Below are 23,323 nucleotides of genomic sequence, written 5' to 3' on the forward strand. Positions count from 1 at the left end.
AATACAGAATCAGGAAGAAACCCAGAAGCAAAGACTTGCATACAGAAACCTTAATGAGGCATTTCTTATGGTATAACACTTTAAAGTGTATTTCCATGCAGAAGAGGAAACAACACCCAAATAGCATTTCTTCATGGGCTAACATGGATGTAAAGAAACAGGGTTTACTAGTAGATAACTCACCAAACAGATTTCATTTGACCTTAAAGCTGAATGTGATGAATATCACTGTCCTGATCGGCCATATCGGCATCATTTAAGCTGTATTTTAGTCTAGCTGCAGTGCTTTGCCAACTACCCAAAAGGTTTAGCACAAGCGTTTGGTAATTATCGAGTTCTCTAAATTTCAAAGGACACATCATATTAAAAGTTGTTTTTTTTTTCCTTTTGAGTTAAATAAGTAAAAAGTAAATAAAACCCTTCAAACAAGCCTACATGCTCCAAATAACAGTTGGGTCCATATTCTAAAGTCTGGGGCACAAGCACCCAAAATGCACAACACTGCCACCACCATGCTTTAAGCTTCTTACATCGCCCCCCCCCCATTTTTATCTTGTATCGTCTTTAAAATGTGAACGTATATGAAATTCCAATGCATCCGCTCTTTGGGCCTAATTTTCCAATAAACTCATGTCCCTATTGCTGTACAGCAAATAGTCCAATGTGAAGTCTGATCAATTCCAATTAAATTTCAAAGACTTGTACAAAACGCTGCTAAAGAAACTGCTGCAAGGAGAGTTATACCAAACAATGAAAAGTCCTTTATTGCCATCAGAACATGAGTGAGAAAAACCAGAGACAAAATCCGACAGTGAGGAGCCAACGATACAACTAGTATCCATCCACACACACACACACACACACACACGCCAACGTAAAGCAGGCAGTCTTTCAACATGAGGATTACAGGTACATCAGAGAATACAGCAGTCAACGGAATGAGGTAAAAAGGCAAATAAACGTCCACTCACACATGCAACTGAACCGGGGTCCAAACACTTGATGCTCGTTCATTCTCTAAAAACACAATGTACAAGTAGGGCAGAATCTACAACAGCAGCAGGGGGATTGGGGCAGGAGGTGGGGGGGGGGGTCATTTGGAACAACTGCACTCCCTATCGTCTGTTTCCCCCAAAACCCTTTGGTCACATGGATGCTTGCTTGACATGCACAATGTCGCCCTTGGATTTTAATACTTGGTGAGACTGAACGTAGGGAGTCCTCGAGTAGCATCTAGTGAGAAAGACGATCAAAGGTGATGAGCCGGGGGGTGGAGGGAGGGGGGGGGGGGATGGGGGGGTTCAGTCACAAATAAAGTTCTCTCTTCAAGGCAGAGTTTCTACATTAGTTGGACATTCAGTGGATAAGATTAGCAGCAATTCTAGCGAGTTAAACAATGGCTTTGGACAATCCCATTAATAACACCCTCTCCTCATGCACCGGACAGGCACCACTCAGTAACTAAACGCCATGCAAGGTAGAAAAATAGACTGCAAACGCACAAGACAAAAGAAATCAGAGCTCGTTTCCACAGGAGAGGTTGATTTCACTTCAATGTTTTATTTCAGATTTTTCTTTTTTTTTTTCTTTTCTCTAAAGATGTGGAAATAGCAACAAAAAAAAAAAAAAAAAAGAAAAAAAGAAAAGAACCGAGAGCCGTGACCAAGACAACAGTAACAACATGAGCAGAGAGCCACTGAGGTTTCCAGTCTCGTCAACCCAAACTGCCCGGTACGGGACAGACACCCAGCTTGTTTCAGACCGCATGGACCCTTGGTGCTCCGTGTGTGTATGTGTAACCCTGTGTCATGATGCTCTCGTTCTGTTTGAAGCTGTCCCCAGTCCCGAAGTCTGCAGTCTCTTGCCCCCCCCCCCCTTCCCTCCCTCCCCTCCTTTTAAGCACCCGTGGCACGGAAAGCAGTCGCCGTCCCGTGCTTCTGGAGCTGCCCGCTGCAGTGGTTTATCACCAGCGTGGCTGGAAGCGGGAAAATGCAGCCGCCGCCTCTGACACAGAGAAAGAGGCACTGTGTAGTTTCTTTGTAAGTTTAAATCTACAGTTCAAGTGTGCCTGTCTGGACTCAGCCCTGGACCCTCAAAAAGATCAATAGGCAAGAGGAGGAAGCGGCATCTGTCGTGCCGTCATCCCTCTGGAAAGTTAGCCATCACTTTGCTTTTGTTTTTTTAACATTCACCCCTCTGGGTTTTGTTTTATAGTTGCCAAATCTTTGAACTCGTGCGGCTGAACCGATCTGCACACTCTGCCCCCCAATGCCGTCCACTCTACACGGAATGAGGACGAGCGCCGGTGGATTTTGGATTTGGCACCAGACTTGGTTTTCCTTGCACCGCTCAGGCATTCTCTGGTTCTTGATCCTCATCACTTCCTCACAGGTCTGTTCCATCCGTCAAACCAATTTTTCATTTTTTATTTTTGAAAGAAAAGAAAAATTTAAACTAGAAGAATAACACCCCCCTCTCTTTACTACTTCTCATTAAACAAAACCAAACTTATGGAAAAAAAAAACTGAAGTTTTTATTATTTCTCTCTCTCTCTTTTTTTTTTTTTTTCAAATTGAAGGCACAATGTCTATCAATATTCCGATGTGTCCATCTTTGCTCTGTGTGAACACCGCCTCCCGTGAACTACAGGGCTGTCTGCTCGCACGCCTGCGGTTCACATCTCTCGTCTGTTCTTTTACCGCCGAGACACGTCCGTTTTGGTGGAGAGAGCAACGGCCCAGTCCAAACCAGTGATAAACAATGAACAGAATTAACATTAAACAAAAAGGACACAAAGAAAGACAACCGTTTAAAAAAAACAAACAAAAAAAAAAAAAAGTCTTGTCCTGTTTCTTGTGTTTTTCAGTATCTTTAGAAATCATGTCATATGCACCAGCTCTTTTTTGGCAAGCTAGTTGTGTTTTTAAATAAGCACTAAGTACTGATAGATAGGATAGCATACACCGTTAACGTGTGGTTTTAAGTAGATGCGTTTGTCGTTTTTTTGTGTGTTTTTTTTTTTTTTTTTTACTTTTTCCATCTCCTAGAATGAACTCAGGTATTTTGTCAGGTACTTTTCATCTCTTTAAGGTTTAAGTTAATGCAAGCAGGGACACAGTTTGCCATGGAGTCTTGCTTTGAGACTTGGGTTCGCGAAGGGTGGGGCTCGTCTCCTTATGAGACCCCGTTGACCAAAGTCGGCGTCTCTTTGCTTGGAGAACGCTTCGAAGGCGTTCGCTCTTCCTTCTTTGCGCTGGTTCCGTTCTCCTGTGAAATGACAGATGTGTCAAATGTTGAGATTCATCATCTAATGATCTTATTTTTTGTCCATTTTAAAGTGAGCTCTGTATGAGAGATGCATCGACAAGTCAGCTTTTGGACTGAATCATTCGATTTTCAGCTCGATCAGCCTCAACCGTGGACTAAATAGTCAGAAACTCAACAATTTTTTGTTAACAAGGCTTTTTGATGTGGAAACTGGACCAATTCAGAATCAGTGAGGTACTTCCACTGAGGTACGAGGGTAAACAGAGATGGGAAAAGCAATGGAAACAAATATTTTTTCATTTCAACAGGAAGGCTGAACTTTGTTCCATGACAAAGGTTGGTAGCAGGAAAAAGCTCAAATGGATCACCTGGGGTGTACTTACTGGATTTATAGAAGATGGACAGCTTTTGGAAATGTCAGAATTCATTTGAGGGTCTACATTTTTGGGGTAACACACACTGCCATTTATTGATACTAATTTAATGTCTTTAAGGGGATCCACGATTAGCTGAACATGTTGGCCTAAATATGTTGCAGTTTTCTTATCAACTTAAACATCGCCCTTTGTGATACGTAAAACACTTATTTCAAAAATTGTATATCCTTTGTTTTGTTTTTTACCCATGGAGGTTGCCTTTTTTTCACTTGCACAATGCATGCTGGGTAAATGATGCAGTTAGGTCCTACTGGACTGGAGCCAACATAGTTACCCCAGGTTTTTATGGTATTGCGTTTGACTGGTGTAAATTTAGACAACGCCACACGGTGTCGCTGTTGGATGTAATTTCAAAACAGAAAATTATGAGAAAAAAAAAAAACAACCAAGAGCACCATGGGAAAAAGCAGTTAGACAAAGACCGAAGGACCCAAATTGGAGATCTAACACTTCTCTCCAGAAGACTTTGAGTCATCTGTACCAATAAAACTGATGAAGGAGCCAACAGGTAAGCGTTGCCTTTAAAAGCTTAAACCAACTGCCGTGCCAACTACTTTTATCTATAAAACGCCTGAACCTGCCGCCTTGTGAGTGAAAGACGGCGAGAGAAACATCAGAGACAGGCAACACTGGAATGGGAAATGATGGACCGACACCGGACCAAAGACCGGACCCTAAACAGGTGTTAACGGACCGAAGGCATCATCATCATCGTCATTATTATCATCATCATCATTAATAATAAATTATCATCAATTTAAACTCCCTCCGGTTCAAACTGAAAAGGTTTAACGTTACCCGTTGCTGTTTTGGCTGGACGGAGCTAACGCTAAAAGGACCTCCTAGTCATTTACCCAGAATGGATTGCAGCGAAAACAACATGGCGACGTCCATCTGACAATATTTTATTTCAATTTGTAAAGACAATACAGTAACAATACTATAAAATTTAACTTTTTATATTATTTGTCTAATAAAGTCCATTGTTACAACTAATCGTGTATCCCTTTAAGAGAGTTTAAGATGTGAACACCAAATAGGATATGTCTAAAACTTAAAAGAAAAAAAACTATTTTACAGCAAACATTCTCTCACGCAACAATGAGATGTCACCAAAGTAAGTTATATAAATTTTAAATGGCCAGTTATGGCAAAAGGACTGAAAAGCTACTTTAAATGATTGTAAATAAAAGCTGGAATCAGGTATGAAATTGGAAATCAATCCCAAAAGTGCGATCGATGCATCTCTGCTCAGTGTTTCCATGTTTACCTTGGGTTCAGGTCCAGAGTGGTTCTCCTTCTGGGGCACATTCTGTCGGCTCTGGGACTCAGGACGGGATATGTAGTCAGCTACGGTCACTAAAAAGAGCAAAATATCAGAACAATCCCAGTGGGTATCGATTCCTCAGAGAGCAGCGCTACTCACCACTTTCCCCCGGCTGTCTGTCACGGCTGGCTGAGCCTCCCTCTGGGCGGCTGCCACGGTTCCGGCGGCGGCGGCTTCGGTTCCGGCGCTGAGGCCGAGCTTCTTCGTCTAATAATCAAATCGGCAAAAAGTGGTCAAGTTCTTGCAAACTTTTACTGTCGACCGTCGTCTGAGATGAATTTCAGAGCGGGCCAGGGTAGGGCTCACCTAGTCCATTCTCACTGGGGCCAGCCTGGTTATCGGACTCCGCAGCGGCATCCATCACGCTGGGTTCTTGATCGTTGCGGCGCCGGCGCGATCGCCTATGCCGGTCCCCTCCGAGGCCCTCGGTGAGGTCTGCGTCTGCGAGCTCCCCCTCTCCCTCCAGCAGAGAGTATGGGTTACTGTCTGGATCCCTCAGGACTGGAAGTATCAGAAATATGACAGAACATTTTTTTCATCTACTAGGAGAGCCTTTTGTATGATACACACATCCATGTTTTAGCTGCTGCTAAGGAGCATTTCTCCATTAAGTTCAGCATGATTTATTAAATTGATAAACACATACTTGCATTGAAACAGTAATGGAATGAAAAATTACTTAATTTCAAAATATTCTCCAGACAAAAGATGAGAAAGGTGTAAGGTAATCATTAGTAGAACCTAGGGCTGGGTAATATGGCTTAAAAAGAAATTTTTACTACACCAAATCCAATTGATTTTTTTTTTGTCCAGTTGATAGATTCCTACACCTGAGCCTTGGACCTTTGCAACGTAAAGTTGCAAAGGTCCAAATTGCCCTGAAAATGTGAAGAGTAATAAAACACAGGGTACCTGAGCTAATAGAGTTGGAAGGCTTGGCTGCGGGCCCCCCGCGGCCTCGTCCTGAGGTGGCCCCTCGGCCCCTGCCACCCCGTCGGGCGCCTCTCTCGTCTCCACCGATGCCACGGGGCCTCAGGTCCCGGTCATTAGCATCCTCTGACTCAGAAGCATTTGACAGTTCGGAGTTTGTGCCTGGAGCAAACAGAAGTTAAAGGGTTAATGGAGACCAGAAGGTTTTTGGTTGTTTTGCAACAGCTGGACCGTGGGAATTGAACTTTAACACCAAACGGCGTTTCCAAAGTATTACGATTTCACTTTTTACTGGTAAAAAGGTTGTTTTGACTACTTTAACTTTAAATACATCTACAAAATTCAGTGCATTCATATCTTACTTTCTGTTTCACACCATCTGTAAAACAAATGTCTAAAAGAAAAACCTGCCACGGCTTAAACCAAATTATTTTAGTGCTTCATTTTTCTCCATATTTTAGCTAAAAGAAACTGATTGGTATGAAACAGATCAAAAGCCTGATTTGGAAGAGAATGACTGTCGAGACAAAAATTGTTCACACATCCTCCACATGTGGCCCCGTCAGAAAGGCATAAAGGAAGAATCAATATTTGAGCAGTGGCAATGAACCATGAGTAGTCTGGAAACACCATGATTCCTTTAGGGTCTTGTAATCAGTGCTGTAACACCATGTTTGTGAATGTGGCTCACCGTATCCGGAGTACTGGTTGTTGGAGGGCCGTCGTCCCCTGCCGCGCCCACCATACGTACGGGACGCATGGAGCGAGTTGCTGCTCTCGTCCGTGGCGTAGCCTTTCTCCCGCTCGGGCCCGGGTCCTCCGGGCCGGCTGGGAGGAGCACGGTACCCGACCCCGATCTGACGGAGCTGCTCGTCTATTTGGAGACGCTCGAGGCGCAGCTGCTCCACCTCCTGCGGAACATCGAGTGGTCAGAGACTTAGGTGGCATTTACAGAGCACGCTAACTGCTTTATCTACGGAGTATTTGTGTGTAGGCCATAATAAATTCAAGATAAGTAATCCTTTATTGCACCGCAATGGAGAGATTTGGATTGCCATAACTGGCCGTTTAAATTCTGACAGTGGCAAAGACACAGAATAACACAGTTTAAAGTAGTGAAAAAAACAAGCTAATCTAATGTTAGCTTTAATTATAGGAAATAAAATAAATGCCTGAATAAATATAAACAAGTAAAACATGGTAGGGAAAATAAGTTAAGAACTTATTTGATGTTTTTTTCCCTCCATATGTCAACTCTAAAAAGAGACTAGATGTTTTCACTGCATTCTCTCATGGTCCCCACTAGATGGCAGCAGTGGAGCATTTCCGCTCAGTGAAAGTTTCTGAGCAGCAGCCAAAACTTTTGAACAAGACTGAACGGGAGAAGTTTGCAAACACCGTGTTTCACTGCTGCTCCCTTTCAGGCTCAGCTGGGAACGGTCAGTTTTGTCCAAACATGAAGAAATCAGCAGCTCAGACGGGCAAAAATCCTCCGTCTGACAAAACCCACGCTGACTCTTCCCGTCACAAGCCCACAACGTTTCAGACGATTACGTCTACAGCTCACAAACCACATTTCTAGCACCCAACAAAGCTATTTTAGAGCAAGACAAACTGTAGTTTAACCATGTTTGTCACTTTAAATGTATTTCTGAGGACGAGCAGTCTGAAGATGGGGGAAGAGGGCGGCGCGGCTCTATAACACGAGCGTGACAGCTGACTCCACCAATGACAGCTGAACCTTATGGGAGGTGAGACGGAAACGAGGCAGGGCAGGGGGCTCCGAGTTATCTTTGGAAGCCGAGGGTCCAGATAGCTAGTAATCTACACCCTGGTGTACCCTTTACTCAGCCCCACAGAGAGGAGCTATTTATAAAAGCACATGAGGTAAGGACAAAATCAGGCTCTCTCAGCAGCTTCCCTCATGAGGCACAGGGCAGGCAGGAGACAGGTGACAGCTATAAGGCCACCTCGCATACAGGCCGCTTCCTAGAACCCCAGTTCACATCCTAGTAAGGGAACAAGCTTAAAGAATATAGGAAGCCATCCTCCCGCGTTAAAAGCAACAGATATGAAAACTAGGGATGCACAGATTTGAAAGTCTGAGCCGATATCACTACTCAGTACCAGCACTGCTGTTCTGGCCAAAAACAAACATGTACCGATTATTCCACATAGTTGCCAACACTTTTGACACTGATAAATGAGCACAGCCTCCCAATCCAGCACCGCCTCACTGTCACATGCCCAAACAAATGCCACATGACCAACCCCGTCCCCTCCTAAGACACAGGCCACATCGAGATGGAAATAAATATCGGTCATCAACGTTGGCCCAGTTGGACTGATGGGAACGATACACATATGGAAAAATGACCAACAACCAATGTTTTTTTTCTTCTCTACATTCTTTTTCTGGGTTTTTGTGGCACTAGTGGCTCATTTTTTACAAAGTAGGCTGACAGGAGAAGAGGACTGAGAAAGGTGGGAGCACATGCGGTAAGGGAACTCAGGCTTGAATGGAACCCGTGTCAGCTAAGGCCTGCGTACGTGGGTCGTGCTCACTACCCCTGTAATGCTGCTATAGAATGAATTCTGATGAAAACTTAGTGTAAAAGTATTAACGCCCTGCCTCCGAGTAGGAAATTCCATCTGGAACACCCCTAAATTCGGAATTTCCAGTTGGAAAGTCAACAGGTGCAGCCATACCAGGATTATGCATTCAAGATGGCAGCGACTCCCAGCAACATTGAGTAAAACGTCATGCTTTGGCTGTTTTAAGCCGTTTATGTGACATTACTTCTAACTACTCTTCAGTATCTAATAGACAGGAAGTTTCAGAACGCCACAAAATCCTGCGTAGAACAGTGTTGATGTTTTAACGGCGGCCATGGTGGCTAAAGGAACAACAAAGAACGGCCACCCATCGGTAACATTTCATCTCCAGTTGATTTGATTTTAAAATAAAATGGGACATTCTGACTCAGGTTGGCTGTGATTGGACATTTGACAACGATTTGGTGCGAGCGTCCATGTTTTTTCCTGCTGTCAGACAAGCTGGAATGCAATAACTGGGAGATGACATAATCTCTGGCTTCTGAGGTAGATGGAACGCAGCGTGTGGTTTCTTGGCAGTTTCCTCTGTAATTCGCTCCATCCATCTTCCCATCAACTGACTGGATAAAGCAGCTCACCTGCTGAAGATCAACACCCCCACAGTAAAATGCTGTTTCCTTTTGCCCTCGTTTGACCATAGCATGTTCTGCCACCTTAATCGACTTATTGCTCAGTAAACTAACCCTGATTCTAACCCATCTGCTGTGCTCCTCGGTCTTCACGTTGCCATTTGTTCACCAATGTTCTCAGATAGAGCAACTTGTTTTCCAACGATCCTAAACTACACACAGAGAGACTCTGTAATTAGAAACTATTTCCTGTTAATGTGTCACGTCAGCCCCTGATAACGTACGCTGAGGTTAGCATCTGAAGATGCAGAAGGCACTGAAAGGAGGGATAAAAAAAAAAAAAAAAGGCTCCACCAACCTGCAGATAGGACACATGGTACTCCAACAAGGCTTGAGCGTTGCTGATGTTTTCCTTCGTTCCAACAAACACAAAGGGAACCATGCCCTGATGAAGCACAAGGGGACAGCGTTCAGCGTTTAGGAGAGACAGAGTCAGAAACATGTGAGTCCATCATCAGCAGCGTAACATGACAGGCTGAACGGCAGAATGAAGCAGCGTCAAAGCAGACGGACACACGCGGCAGCAATCACCTGCTGTGGCTCACAAGCTTGGTGTTTTGGAAAGCAAAGAAACGAGCGGGAGGCTACAGGTGGTGTGAGGGACGAGCCGAACGGTGCATTCACCTCTTTGCTGCTGGCAGTGTCGTCTCTGCCAGCCCCCTGCCTGCCTACCTCCTCCCGGGGGAGCTTTTTGTCGTTGTCTCCCTCAATCCGCACACGGACCACACCTGACTTGTCGACTATCTCCTGGATGACTTTGCCGTTCTTGCCGATGACTTTGCCTGGAAGAAAACGGAAGAAAAGCGGGGGGGGGGGAGACCGGGGAACGGTCAGAGCCGTGAAGTGGGAGCAGAGGGTCTGATTAGGACGGTGACGGCGCTCACTCACCTACAAGGTTCCTGGGAACCTGAAAGTAGTCTTCTTTGAACTCGAGATATTCTCGTGCTTGCTTCACAGCCTCGGGGGTCTGTAACACGGGCCCAGAATTCACAGCGTCACTCAGAACCTCGGGACAAGCGGCGCCACCCGACGGCCTCAGTGGGGGGGGCTCACCTCTCCGTAGATCCTGAACGTACAACTTTCCTCCTCCAGCTCGATGGCCGTCACGCCCGGCACCTTCCTGGCTTGCTGGATGTTGGCGCCGTGGGAGCCGATGGCGAGGCCCATCAGGTCCTCTCTGACTCGGACCTCTTCCTGGTACGCTGCCGCTAGCTGCTTACTGGTCTGAAGAGGGGAGCCCAAGCAAAAAGCAGGCTGAGCAACAGTGGACTGAAACATCTTAATGATTAGCTTTACTTTTAGATATCCACTTAAGGAGCATCTTCACCAGCCTGTTCATTTTTTTAAATCAGCAATCTGATGTAGAATTGTAGCTGGTATAACTAGTGCCTGTTGATTAAGGAGATGGACTGTATGCGACGGTATCTGAGATGGCGTATCGTCTTCGCATGCTGGATAGTATAGACCACGGTGCATTGTGGGGTAGTTTTCTCCCTGGTTCTTTGCTTTGCACCAACCACTGTTGCCTCGGCAACTGGTGGGAGCTCATATGCAAAGGCAATATGGTTAAAATCCCTTCTGATGATTCCTTTTTGATGTGGAAACAAAGAAATCACAACGTTTGATCAACAGATGTTTGAAAACAGTGGTTCCAAAAACCGGGGACCAGATGACTGGAACGATGGATTTGAGCTATAATAAAACACAAAACCTGCCTGAAACCTCTGGAGTCTAAGCTACTGCGGCTACTACTTTGAGTTTGGCTGTTTCTACCTGAGCTGTGATGTCCACGGGACAACGCTGGTGGAGTGTAACACGTGACGAGTCTTTACCTCCAGATGTTTGGTGGCTTCTTCATTGCGGGACATTAGGATGAGCTTGGTCCGGATGCTGCGGAAATGCATGTCGCTCAGGAGTGTTGCACGCTTTACGGTCGTCTCATTTGTAGACTGGGGGGACAAAGAGAAACAACCGTTTACAGTGAAAAGCTAATTTACTTCAAAGAGAAATTCAAAAATAGAGTCTTGGGGACATTGTATCTATGAAATAAAAGGAGATCCCCATCAGGCAGGCTTTCATTGTTTATAATCTACGTTTCCTTGTTTGAACACAGTTCATTCCTGCATCTGAAGCAGCTGGATTAACTGGAGCGGCGCGCCTATTCCCAATCCTCACCAGGACAATGAGCTCATGTGTTTGAGCGCAGTAGAAGATACAGTTGGCGCCGATAGCTTTTCTGAAGTCCTTGTGGATTCCATCAGTTGCACATCTGTCAACAAAGCAAAGCAAACAGTTCTAACGCATATTTTTTTTTAAAAAGCTGTGGAGAAATGTCAAATCATGCACTCCTGAGCCACTATCACACATAGAGAGGAAATAAGACTGGAGCAGCTTGACAACGGCGGACTCACATGTCCCTCAGGTCTTCTGGGACGGGGATGGTGACCTTGTGGAAGGTGTTTCTAGAGGCGGGGCTGTTGGGGTTGAGAGGCCTGATGCGCTCTGACGTGACGATCTCGTTGTACGTGGCGTCACAGGCTGCATATTCAATGACGTAGAACTGAAAGGGCACAAGTTCATCGTCAATACGCAAACGTCCGTTTGTTTAGTACAAGAAAAACCAAACAGGTGTCTGACTACAGAGTCCTAAGAGGGAGAACGACTCATGTGAGAGCAGCAGAGAGATGAACGCTGCACCCTCCGTGCTGAGAGACGGTATTAAAGCTGTAAGTCAATGCCCGACATTCCTGTAGCTTCTTATCAGCGCGCTCTGAACAACAGCATCGCACCGCCACAAATCTGTCCCCTACGTTTCCCACAGGCCGGCGGCTCAGATTTACACCGCTCTGATTTATGGTCGGGGTGAGAAAGAGCAGCGCGTTTAAGGAAAGTGGCTCATCTCTTACCGCTTTACTCCGAGCGTATTGCTGCTTGGTTAACAGAGGAGGAGTTACTGACGATGGATGAGGCCTGACGATCATTTAACACAACAGGTTAAAGGAAGTGGGAGCACACAGGTCTGAGTACCTTAACTGATAAAGCTAGCTTATAGTTGACTCCAGAGATTTTCTAACAGTTTAAACCAAATTCAGACGTCTACAGACATTTTAAAGCGTCGCAGCTACAGTCAAGATCAGGCTCTAGATCAGGGGTCACCAACATGGTGCTCGTAGGCACCAGGAAGCCCCCAGGACCATGTGGTGCCCTCAAGCCTGTTCAAAAAAATAGCATCCCTTTTACTGAAACATCATCAACTTTGTTGTCCAACTGTTTGCTTTTAGTTTCTATTTTACCATGTTTTATTTTGTTTCTACATTTTATTCCTCTTTGCTTTTATTCTGTTTTATTTTTCTATATTTTAATCATATAAAGCACTTTGCGTTGTCTTTGTACTGAAATGTGCTATACAAATAAATTTGCCTTGCCTTCAGTGAGCTGCAGTTAAAATGATATTTTATTCAGTTGCTCTTTTTAATCAGCGTTGCCTTTACATAGATTTTAAATGACAAAAGCATTAAAAACCTGTTTATACTACATAAAGTTAAGGTGAGCGCTGACTCTTCTGGTTCAAAGGTCAGTGTGAAAGAGTACCACTGAAGCAGCTCTCAGTTTCAAAAAGGTTGGTGATCCCTGCTCTACATGTATTCTAGGGTCTATTTTGTAATTGAGAACTAGGTTACTAAATCGTTCAGTGATGGGGTTGGGGGGGGGGGGTCCTTTCATCCTGACGGTCAATACATTATGTATTCAGACTAAGGAGGTTAAAAAAGTCCATCTCTGTCCGTCTGGTGCTCATCCTTCTCTGTGTGGTTCAGCTCATCTAAAAAAAAAAAAAAAAAAAAAAAAAAAACTTGACAGGTCCAGACTGCAACAAACAATTAGAGCTGCAGAGAGGATCATGAGGACTGACCTTCCCTCCATGGCGTGTACGGGTCCAGGGCCAAGAAAAGGCCAGCTAACAAAGCTGTCAACCTAACTCATCCTGCTCACAACTAATTTAGACTTTTACACTCAGGCTGGCACTACAGAGCAGTGAGGGCTAAAACCAGCTGACACAGAACCAGTTTCTATCCCCAGGCTCTGGCTAAAAGGACCAATAAGCAAAATTTCACTATTTCACATGAAAAGCACTAAAATATAGTTTTGTGAAGAACTAAATCTTTTTAGATTGACTAGACACACTCTCTGTGTTGTTCTCCAGTCTCTTGTTTACATAGCCGGGCCGGCCGTGCGTGCACGTATGTGAACGAGTGTGCACGTGAACAGCTGCCCCCTCCCTGCTAATAAAATGCCTCCACCAGGCACAAAATGGCTAAAAGCATGCCCATCGGATCAAAGTGTTCTCTTTCTAACAGCATTATAAAGTTATGAGTTATACTTCTTCACTAGACATGTTCCTCTGAAAGGTGATGCTGTTCTGCTGTTTTTATCCTTTGCAAACAGGCTCATATGAGCCGATGGGGGAGAAGGGGAAATGGGTGCTGAGTGCTGGAGGGAGGTAGAGAGAGTCGTGGATTGATGCACATCTTGTCTTAGATCACGGTCAATGCTCAACATCCACCCAGTGGTGAAAAATCACTTATTTTTTTCTTTAATGAACACTTTACACCGAGGGTAGCCAACTACTCTGCACGACACAATAAGCACATCTCCACTGAATCGGCAGGTTTGTTTTAGTTTTGCTCTGCCCGTTCTTACCTTTGCTCTGAAAATGCTTATTTTGTTAGACATGTTTTACTGTTCTGCTATTCTTGTTTTTGTTTTCTTTTTGGTATCTGAAGTCAAATTCCTTACTTGTACCCACAAATGTTGCAAAAACAGTTGATTCTGATTCAGCATTTGGTTAGCAGCGTCTGGCTTCACAGTTTCAAATGGAAGCACCAAGGGTGCCCTTAGTTCTCCCCTCAAACACAGATTTATTTTAGCGTTATTTCTAGGTGGATCTCGGAGATAAACATAAAGAATGCCCTACAGTCAGTGATTTGAAACGTAAACAGAGAGTTGGCAGTCGGAGTTCAACATCATGGCTTCACACGCACAGAGCCAGTTCCAGGAGCTGCTGGCTTTTATTTAAATGCGTCCCAACATTTGTACATTTGTAACGTGGAGACATGTAGGAATGAACCCTCTTCACGAACACATCTGAAGCAGGTACTAGATAAATCAGGATTATACTGATGATGTTTTGGTGATGGAGAACGTTATAATGGGTCAGTCTGCATCTAAAATGGCAGCATTTAAGCATTTTTAACATAGCTCAGACCATCGTTCTGCATTCTTTAGTAAATCTGAGAGCGGATCTTAATACACCTGATGAAACTATTGAACTAAAGGATAGTCTTTTTTTTTTTTTTTTTACTTTGTTTATAGAAGCCTAAACAAGGCGGTAAAAGTCAATAGAGGAAGTTGCTACCGGTCTTGGTTCTTCTATTTTGTTTTTATTTCATGCAGAGGGTCATTCAGGGTAAAATCTGCCGCCTTAAAGGGACCGTCGGCCTTAGCAGCCACTTACCTCGCCCTTCATCATTCTGACCCGCGCCAGCCACCACCCACATGGCTCCTGTTCGTTGGCCCTGGAGTAGACCTGCACACACCACAACCCTGTTAGCTTAGCAGGAAGTGCGGCACATGGCCTGGGTTAGAATGGAGCAGCGCGGCGGGCCTCACCTCCACCTCCTCGCCTTCACCAATGTCCTTGTGGAAGTCGGCGGGCGGAGGCAGCCGCACGTCGCTGAAAGGCAACTGTCGTTCAGGCTGCCAGCTTCAACAGAAAAAAAGACAATCATCAGATACTTGATTAAATACTGCTGCAGTTTGAGCCGCTTAAAGCCCCCCCCATGTCACACTCCTTTACACCCCGGGAAGGTGACCCATTAACAAGTATTGTTACAAAAAGGTGAAAAGAATGATTCAAGTTGTAAAAGTCTTCAATAAACCGGTCCTGACAGTGAAGGAGAGGCTTTGTTGTATATTAGACTTTTAATTAGCTAATGTTGTTTAAACAAGCAAACCATTTTCAGAGCAGATAAGAACAGGAGATGAACGTGAAAGTAGCTCAGTCATGATGTGAAACGGCTGGGAAACGTTTTCATCCGTCGGGACAAAGAAACCAAGAGAGTCGCTCCTATAGAGTCTAATCAAGGCAACTTTTCCCAACAGCTCCATGCGTGCAGGGAAAGTAATGGGGGGGGGGGGGGGGGGGGGGGGGGTCTGGGAACCATCCCAGAATTGACACCGACCACGTTGGTACCACCCCCCTCCAACCTCGCATACCATGGATCGCTATTTTTAGGCCGGCCACACGATCTACGCTGGGAGCCACGAGGGACCAAAAAGGGGGGGGGGGGGGGGGGGGGGGACAGTAGGTGGGTTCAGGAGGAAAGGAGTTTGGCAGGGAGAGAAACTGGAAGAGCAGGAGGGTTTTCAAAGAATCTGTTCAAGACACATAAGGACAGCTGCATCCCAGGCACAGGTGCTGAGGAGGGACATCTGAAATTCCTCCAGGTCCTGAAGCAGTCCTCACATTTCCAACTTCCTTCAGTTTGAGCTGTTATTCAAAGACCACAGTGCCTTGCTAAGGGGTTCGTACCTCTTAAACCTCCTGGTGTTTTGTCATATTCTAACCTCGAGCCTTATGTGTTGGAATTTCATATAAAAGCCGAACACAAGGCAGCAAGTGTGAGTGTGCACGGTTTTACGTTTATTCCCACAAATACAAATGTCAAAAAAGTTAAAAGCTGCGTTTGAATCCACACCCCGATACTCACACCCCTGGATAAAGTCCGGTGCAACTAGTCGGCCCCAGAAGGCACCTGATTCCAGAACAGTGTTAGCCTGTGAGCGGCAGGTTAATCAGATGGGACTAAACTTGTAAAGCATGGAGGAAAAACCAACCAATCCCAGCAGTAAACACAGCAGTGGACCCATCATGGTGATCAAATCAGTCATGGTCTAAGAGACCCAGCAGAGCAGATCCCAGATAAAGATCTGTGACAACTTAAATGTGCCGTTTATAGATGCTCTCCTTCTTTACCAGGAAAAGAGGCATTCATTCCCATCTACAGAGCTGGTTAGACTTCAGCCCCAAATGCTCTAAAAGCTGCTTCTCCAAAGTATACGATAAGCCGCCACACATTTTTGATCATTTTCAAATCCCTTTAACATCCATAAATACCATGAACATCGGTATTGGTCCGATAAGTAAAACTGATATTCATTTTCTGCTAGTTGCCCTTTGTGTCTGTGTTTCATGAGGGGGAAGGGAGGGGGGCTAGATTGTGGGGTTTGGATCAGTCATGTGACGATGATGCATCACAGCACAGGATTGTGGGGGTTTTAAACCAAGCAGAGATAGAAAAATAAGTGAATAAAAAATACAAAAGCAATGTGTAAGTCTATTTTTACAAACGCATCTTTTCTCCTTGCCATTTAATACTCCAGACGATGTTGGTCGATTGGTTGTCGATTTTATGCCATTTTTTGTTTATTTTCCTATATTGTTATTAATCAATATTACTGAACTTATTTCTGTTTGTATTTGGGTTTGTGTACAGCACTTTGTGTTTAAAGTGCTTTATAAATAAAGTTGGATCGGACATTCCTGATTTTGTACATGGCAAAATCCTTCTTCAAATTTATAGTTGTACTTCATGATGGTTCACCACATAAAATCCTACAAAATACATTAAAGGTTTAAGCTCCAATAAGAAAAATGTAACAAAATAAAAAAAACTTGTTTAATGCAACACGCAGACAGGTGAACAGAAAGCAAACACTTACTTGTTTTCAAATACGATGGTGAGGGAGTCTTCATGGACATCTTTGATAAAACCCTAAAATTAAACACACAGAAAAAGACATTTATTATGACCAATGCTGAGCAGAAACACACAGATTTGTGATATTAGGATCAAATGCACTGAATTTCTGCATGTCACGCCACGGAGGACGCTGTGACTGGAAAAGAGCATCTCGGGCACAAGCGGAGAGCCGAGGCGGCACGCCGCAGCTCTCTGGCTGTGAAGTCTGTGTCGGGTGAAGTGACGAGGAACACCGACTCGACACGTCAGGAGCGGCCCAGAAATCTCCACTCACACAGGATGAAACGCTTCTGGTTTGCTTTGCCTAGCTATGGCTGAAATCTAGCATAAAGCTGTGTTCCTTAGCCATCCGCAGATCTGTCCCATCATAAGCTCTGGTGGGCGTGGCTTATTGCTAAGAGTGGCACTACCATAAATGGGACGAGGGGCTCAGACTGGATCTAGAGTGGGAGACGGGGACTTGGCGGGGACCGGCATACGCTGGTCTGGACTCACCTGCTGGGGGAACACAAAACTAAGGAATTGGTTTGGATCACTGATGAAAGGCTTCCTGGGACCGGCGGACCTACGGTGAAGGGGAACAGACCCAGAACCAGAGGGGGCCTCAGCTAGACAGGGGATTGCTGCAAAGTCAGCAGCACAATGCAAGCGTCGCTACGTGCTCGTTAATAGAAAATCCAGACAATTATTCTTCCAGGACTACCAAGAAATAAATCCGCATGCAGTGGTGAGTAAGAGGAAGGGAAGAGCAATTCAACCGCATAAAACGTGATTCATGCAGTCTGATGCCACCAGACCTAGACCAGGATGACCACAGAGTAAAACCGCCCTCTCAAATAAACATGCACTAATAAAAAGGTAAAAAAAAAAAAAAAAAAAAAGATTTGCGATGCCGGGTACGTCTTCAAGCATCGCCGTGACGACACTTCGGAGCTGCAGCCGCCCATTCCCACGCATGCCGCTGGCTTACAGGTGTTTCTGAAGAGGCCAACCACAGAGTCTATCTGAGTGACACCAGAACACGAACATGTTTTCGTTTACTGCAACTGAAGCATTGTGGGTAGCGTGAGTCTCTTCCAGCTCTAATGGAACCATAGTTAATAAAAGGCAGAAAAGGGCTGCGGCTATTGTCAGCATATTATCACCATGATCTTTCTGGAGCCAGTCTTTATAAAAAAACAAAAAAAAAAACAAAACTGGTCCATTTTCACGTGGACGCCTTGGGAAATAGAACAATAGGAGTCTGAGTTTTTCCTGACAACAAATCTTTTCCAGCCCCTGCAACGTAGTGGAAGGTAAAGGAGAGATTGTGTTGGCTGCTGTAGCTCTGAGCCGGCCTGTGTCCCTGCGCGGGTGTCCCTGCGCGGGTGTCCCCGGCGGTCCTGGTGGAGCTGCACGGAGATCCGCTGACAAACAAACCTTTTTATGAAGCTGATTACCTGGAAATTTCAAATATGACGTTTGACTAATTGTCCGCAACATAAACATGTTAGCGTTAGCCTAGCACTTCAGCAGAAGTGGCAAAACGTGAGTTTCTAGTAGTCTCGCTCAGATAGATGCATCCTTAGGGACGCGTGTTAAAGCTCAGAACGTTTAAGTGACGGGTTGATAGAATATTAATGGAGTTAACCCCAGGTTGGAGCAGCACAATGAGGCTGACCGGCAGAGTCTACAGCCGGGACACAACATCCATCCATCATCCCCAGGAACGGTGAATCCTCTCATTTCTGGAACATTGTCATGAGTGAGCTGGGACACAGTCACAACACTGATGTAGATGACGTAAAACTAGTGAAATGCTGTGGTTTTTTTAACCTAAACTGCTTTTAACCGAACGTCTGGCTGGGGCTCTGAATCAACAAAAGCCTCATCTCATTTCTGTCTGACAGAGAATCCTGATCATGGGAGCAGTATTTCTAAAACACGCCTAACTAAATATTTTTCTGCAATCCCAGGACCGACCAACTCCTAACCAGAGGGACCGGACGCGGGTCTGAAAGCACAGAAGCAGATTTGTCTTCAAGAGCAAGCCTCGGTGCGAATGCCACTGGGCACGGCAAAGTGGAGCCTTCCTGGCATGACATGACTCATGGAGATCAGCGGGGGCCTCCGTCACGAAGACGCTCCGTCTTCCAGCCAGCAACCATGTGGCTGATTGGAAGCACAGGGGCTACGGGCTTCGCCTCAGAAGGAAACCCAAGCGTCCCTCCTGGAGAAGTCAGGATCTCAAAAGGTAAAGCTTCTCGTCCAAATCCCGATCATCAGGTCACATGTAGTAGGGAAGCTGTGGAATAACGAGCATGAACGAGATTGGGGGGGGGGCAGCCCCCCCCCCCTCCAACCTGTCACCCTGGAAAACCAAACAACAGGTGAGGCAGCATGGGAGTAAATATAGGATCGCTGCTTAAACTGTGCTGTGGGTTGGCCGAGCAGCTCAAAGTTACCAGAGAGGAGCGTCTGGACATAAATGCCCCCAGTTAAACTATTATCATTGTTAGGATGAGAAAAAAAAAAAACGTGTCAGAATCCCCCCTGTGTGATCTGACCCGTTCAAAGTGTGTGCCATCAAAGATGGAGCCTCCCAGTCTGATGTTAACACTCCTGTCTCTGAAACAACAGCAGCAGCAGAGTTTAAGCTGCACAGGAAGACAAAGTCCCTCCTGAAGACTTGCAGAGAATTGAAACAGAAACCGTTCATCTGCCGCGCAGCCACTCTCCCTCTGGCAAGGCATTCTTCTGGTGTAGCCTCTGAATAATAATGCTTAGGTGTAGCAGCTTCCATGTAGCACACAGCTGCTGCATGTCCATCAACTCGCTCCTGCTTCGAAATATCCCATAACCACACGTTATACGGGACGTTGTTGTTTTTATTTTCACCCCAAACCCTATATTTTAGTTTTATGACACGACTCGCTTGTTGGAAATAAACAGACGCGGGCCCACACTTCCATGCTTGGTGACAAGTGTAGCTAGCTTGTTTGCTAAGTCCAGCTAGCCGTTATCCTGAATGGAAAGCTAACGTGCCTCCTCCTCGCTAAAGCACGAGCTAACGTTAGCCGGGCAGCACTCTGCTAGCTTACATCTCAGGACACACACAAAAAAAAAAACAACCGACATAGCAGTTTTTCATGAAACAAAAGTTTTTAGGTGGGGCAACAGCAAACGACCACCGCGACCCGCTTACCTTGTAAAAGGCCCCGTTGGAGCCGCGGACCTCCACGGCCAGCCCGTCCATGCTTCTCGGGAGATCCCCACGGCTGTGCTTGGCGTCCGTAACCGTTGCGACTCCCTGCGAGTCCGGAGCCGTTCCCAGCTTCGCCGCCGGCCCTTCGCCGCTCTCCGGCAGCTTCTGGATTTCCAGTGTTTCGGGTGGAGGAGGGATGGAGGTAAAAAAAAAAAAAAGGTGGAGGAAGGGGGGGGCAGAGGTGAAGGGGTTGGGGGAGATGGGTGTGATGGGTGTCACAACAAGCAAAGCAACGCAGATGCTGTCTCCGGCAGCCAGTTAGTTTAGGAAGGGGGTGGGGTGTGTGTGGTGATGGTGGTGGTGGTGGTGGGGGGTACCGTTATCCGTTCTTGTCCAAATGTGGGATTCGGAGCTCGCGAAGCTGGAAGGAACCACCGCGAGCCGCTGCTCTGGTGTCGACTCGCGCGAGGAGCAGGCTGGCTGATGTTAGCGGCTGGATAATTAGCTGGGAGGCTAGCTACCAGAAGCCAGACGCCGTCAGTTTTCAGGGATGAAAGCTAGCCGGCTAGTGTCTGGTAGCCGGGCTGCGTTATGTTGGCTGGACGTGTGGCGCAGACGCTGTAGTGAACGATAACACAGAAGTCGTCACCGGGGGTGGTTTCTTCTGCCTCCGGTGTAGTTTCCGGCGGTCTTTCTCAAATCGCGACTGAAAATGTGCAAACCGCCCGGCGACTATCCCTCACCAGCCGCCCGACCCCTCAAACACACGCTGATAGAGTGAGCTCGAGAGGGTCTGAATGACCTCCAACACCCCACCCCTTCACTCGCGAGGCCCCGCCCACAGGAAATATAGCGTTTCTGATTGGCAATAACCCCTCGTCGATCAAAGCTTTGTGTCAGCGATTGGCTCAGCAAAAAAGGGCCGGTCTCTCAGCGGGACCAATAGCTGAAGGCGATTCACATCCCAACACAGTTCATTGGTTTGTTTCCGTGTCAGTTCCAATCTCACGCTGACCGACTCCCCTACTCTATGTTACCCACTCATTGATGAGAGAGTGGGAGCATTCCCTAGCAGTCGGCCGGAGGATAGCTGGGCTGGAGGGAGGCGGTCAACGGATCTGGGTTTACTACGTCATAAACAATAAAACGTGAACAGGCAACAACGAATTACTGTCATGAATTTTGAAGGGTAATTGTTTTTCGTGGAGTTTGCCACTTTGTGGATACCACCAGGCACCTTAATTATTAAGATTTAGCCGATTTCTTGTTTAGGTCCAACGTGCATCTGTTATGAATGCCGCCATGCATCTCAACAGCAAGCCATCAAAAACGTCGGTCTTTGTCTTACTGGATCTCAGTGCTGTGTTCCACGTTGTTCTTTTAAAACAGGACACAGAACAGCAGGTGCATCCTTTAGTTTTCAGTAGGTTACATTATTGTAATAGTGAGAAATATACTTTCTCACAGTATATTTATTTCTCTTCAAAAAATTGTCTTGACCCAAACCAAGAAAAAGGATCACAGCACACTTAGTTCTTGGTGGTTCCCCCCCCCCCCCCCCCTGTTTGTAAAAAGAAAGCATGGTAACACTTTACTTGAAGGGGTGTGCATAAGACTGACATTATACTGTCATACATGACATGGCACCTTTCATGAACATGAATGAGTCTTTATTAATGTTTATGACTGTTGTTATTAAATGTCATTTGGTAAATTATGACACTTTGGATGCAAATTTGACATTTTTTAAAATGTCTTTGTTATGACAACCTGACATTAACAGAACTAAAGCTTTCGTTGTTATGACAACTACTTTTAGGCCAATCTAACCCAAGGATCTGCAACCCCAGTCCAGGAAAAAAAAAAAAAAAACTTGTTTAGAGACACTAATATTATATGATCGTTTCAAAAAGGACAACTTGCAAAGTTTGACAAATGTCTACCAAAGAAGCTTGTCATTTTTTAAAATCCGCTTATTTCTTTTTTTACATTTGAAAATAAGGGGGGGGGGGGATAACAGTTTTGCAAAAAGATAGATATATTTTCGTTTGTAGAATGTTCATGTCTGAAATCAGATTTTTTTTTTTTTTTGCTAGATTGTTCCTATTACTTTTAAAATGTTGTCTATATCTGACTCGAGTGTGAACTGTTTAACAACTTCACAGAGACCAAGTTCTTTCATAACTTTAGGAAGTCGAAGGCAACTTTTAATAATATCAGCGCCTCTCATCTCAACTCCAATGGCAGGACACATGTCGCAATAATTTTTAGTGCTTTGAAAGGGGGGCAGATTTAAAGACCTCAGGGGGTTGATAAACATCTCACAGTGTCACATCACACTGTTCAATTCATATTCTGAGACTGCAAACCTAAAGGCTCATAGTAAATCTGGTGGAGCTACAGAGATCTACGGCTCAGTTGGGAGGAACAGCTGTTAGTAGTGCAATCCATGAACCTGGCCTTTATGTAGAAGACGCAGCAAACATGAGGGGAGACGATGTCCTTTTCAGATGAGATCAAAATGGGACTTTCTGGGCTAGCTCAAATATGCTTTGTGGAAAACTATCACGGTACATCACTGAAATCACCATGCTGTTACTGAAACACGGTGGCGGCAGCATCAGACTGTGGAGATGTTTTTCCTCAACAGAGACAGGGAAGCTGGTAAAAGTTAATAATAGATGAGATCTTGGGTCTCCTTGAGAATACCTATATAAATAAAAGTTAAATAAAAAAAGCTGAATGGACCTGAATACTGTCCTGATCCTTAAATGTTTCTGTTTTAATTTAGTAATGTATTAAGTTTTCTTGTTTCGATTTTGATTTTCTTCCTGTGTTTTCCTCCATGTCTGCCCTGCCGATCATTTTCGCCTTCGCTGCTTTCACCTGAGTTCCATGCCAGGCCACTAATTCGTTACATTTACTTGAATAACCTTCTGAACATCATCTCCTGTTAGGAAGTACTGTAGAGTGGATGTGTGGAGCTCTGCGGAACGAAAATCCATCTGGCCAGAGTCAGGTTTCTTGTTACTTTCCTTGAGTATTATTAGAATAAAGAAGCGCTCTTTGGGTCAAATTTCTGGTTACTCTACCCATTGGAAGTAACTTCACTG

At 45.3% G+C, this 23,323-nt stretch overlaps 1 protein-coding gene across 4 annotated transcripts; it reads right to left on the reverse strand.

Annotated features, from left to right (window-relative positions):
* Positions 1-741: 741 nt before the first annotated feature.
* fxr2 (fragile X mental retardation, autosomal homolog 2) lies at positions 742-21,000 on the reverse strand. 4 transcript variants are annotated; one of them, XM_021315881.2, is made up of 18 exons: positions 20,588-21,000; positions 20,211-20,375; positions 16,986-17,038; positions 14,874-14,967; positions 14,719-14,790; positions 11,618-11,766; positions 11,382-11,475; positions 11,039-11,155; positions 10,260-10,430; positions 10,095-10,173; positions 9,738-9,988; positions 9,505-9,591; positions 6,653-6,872; positions 5,944-6,123; positions 5,338-5,532; positions 5,131-5,238; positions 4,975-5,063; positions 742-3,267 (listed from the first exon to the last, which is right to left on the reverse strand). In XM_021315881.2, the coding sequence occupies exons 2-18, from the start codon at positions 20,259-20,261 to the stop codon at positions 3,175-3,177; spliced, it is 2,103 nt and encodes a 700-aa protein (XP_021171556.2). In that variant the 5' UTR covers positions 20,262-20,375; positions 20,588-21,000; the 3' UTR covers positions 742-3,174. The 4 variants fall into 4 exon arrangements, with proteins under 4 accessions (XP_021171556.2, XP_021171555.2, XP_036002101.1 ...); XM_021315880.2 differs by having other exon boundaries at positions 20,211-21,000; XM_036146208.1 differs by having other exon boundaries at positions 9,879-9,988; positions 20,211-20,999.
* Positions 21,001-23,323: the final 2,323 nt, after the last annotated feature.

The sequence above is a fragment of the Fundulus heteroclitus genome, chromosome 14 (genome assembly GCF_011125445.2).
Source record: "Fundulus heteroclitus isolate FHET01 chromosome 14, MU-UCD_Fhet_4.1, whole genome shotgun sequence".
Taxonomy (NCBI): Eukaryota; Metazoa; Chordata; class Actinopteri; order Cyprinodontiformes; family Fundulidae; genus Fundulus; species Fundulus heteroclitus.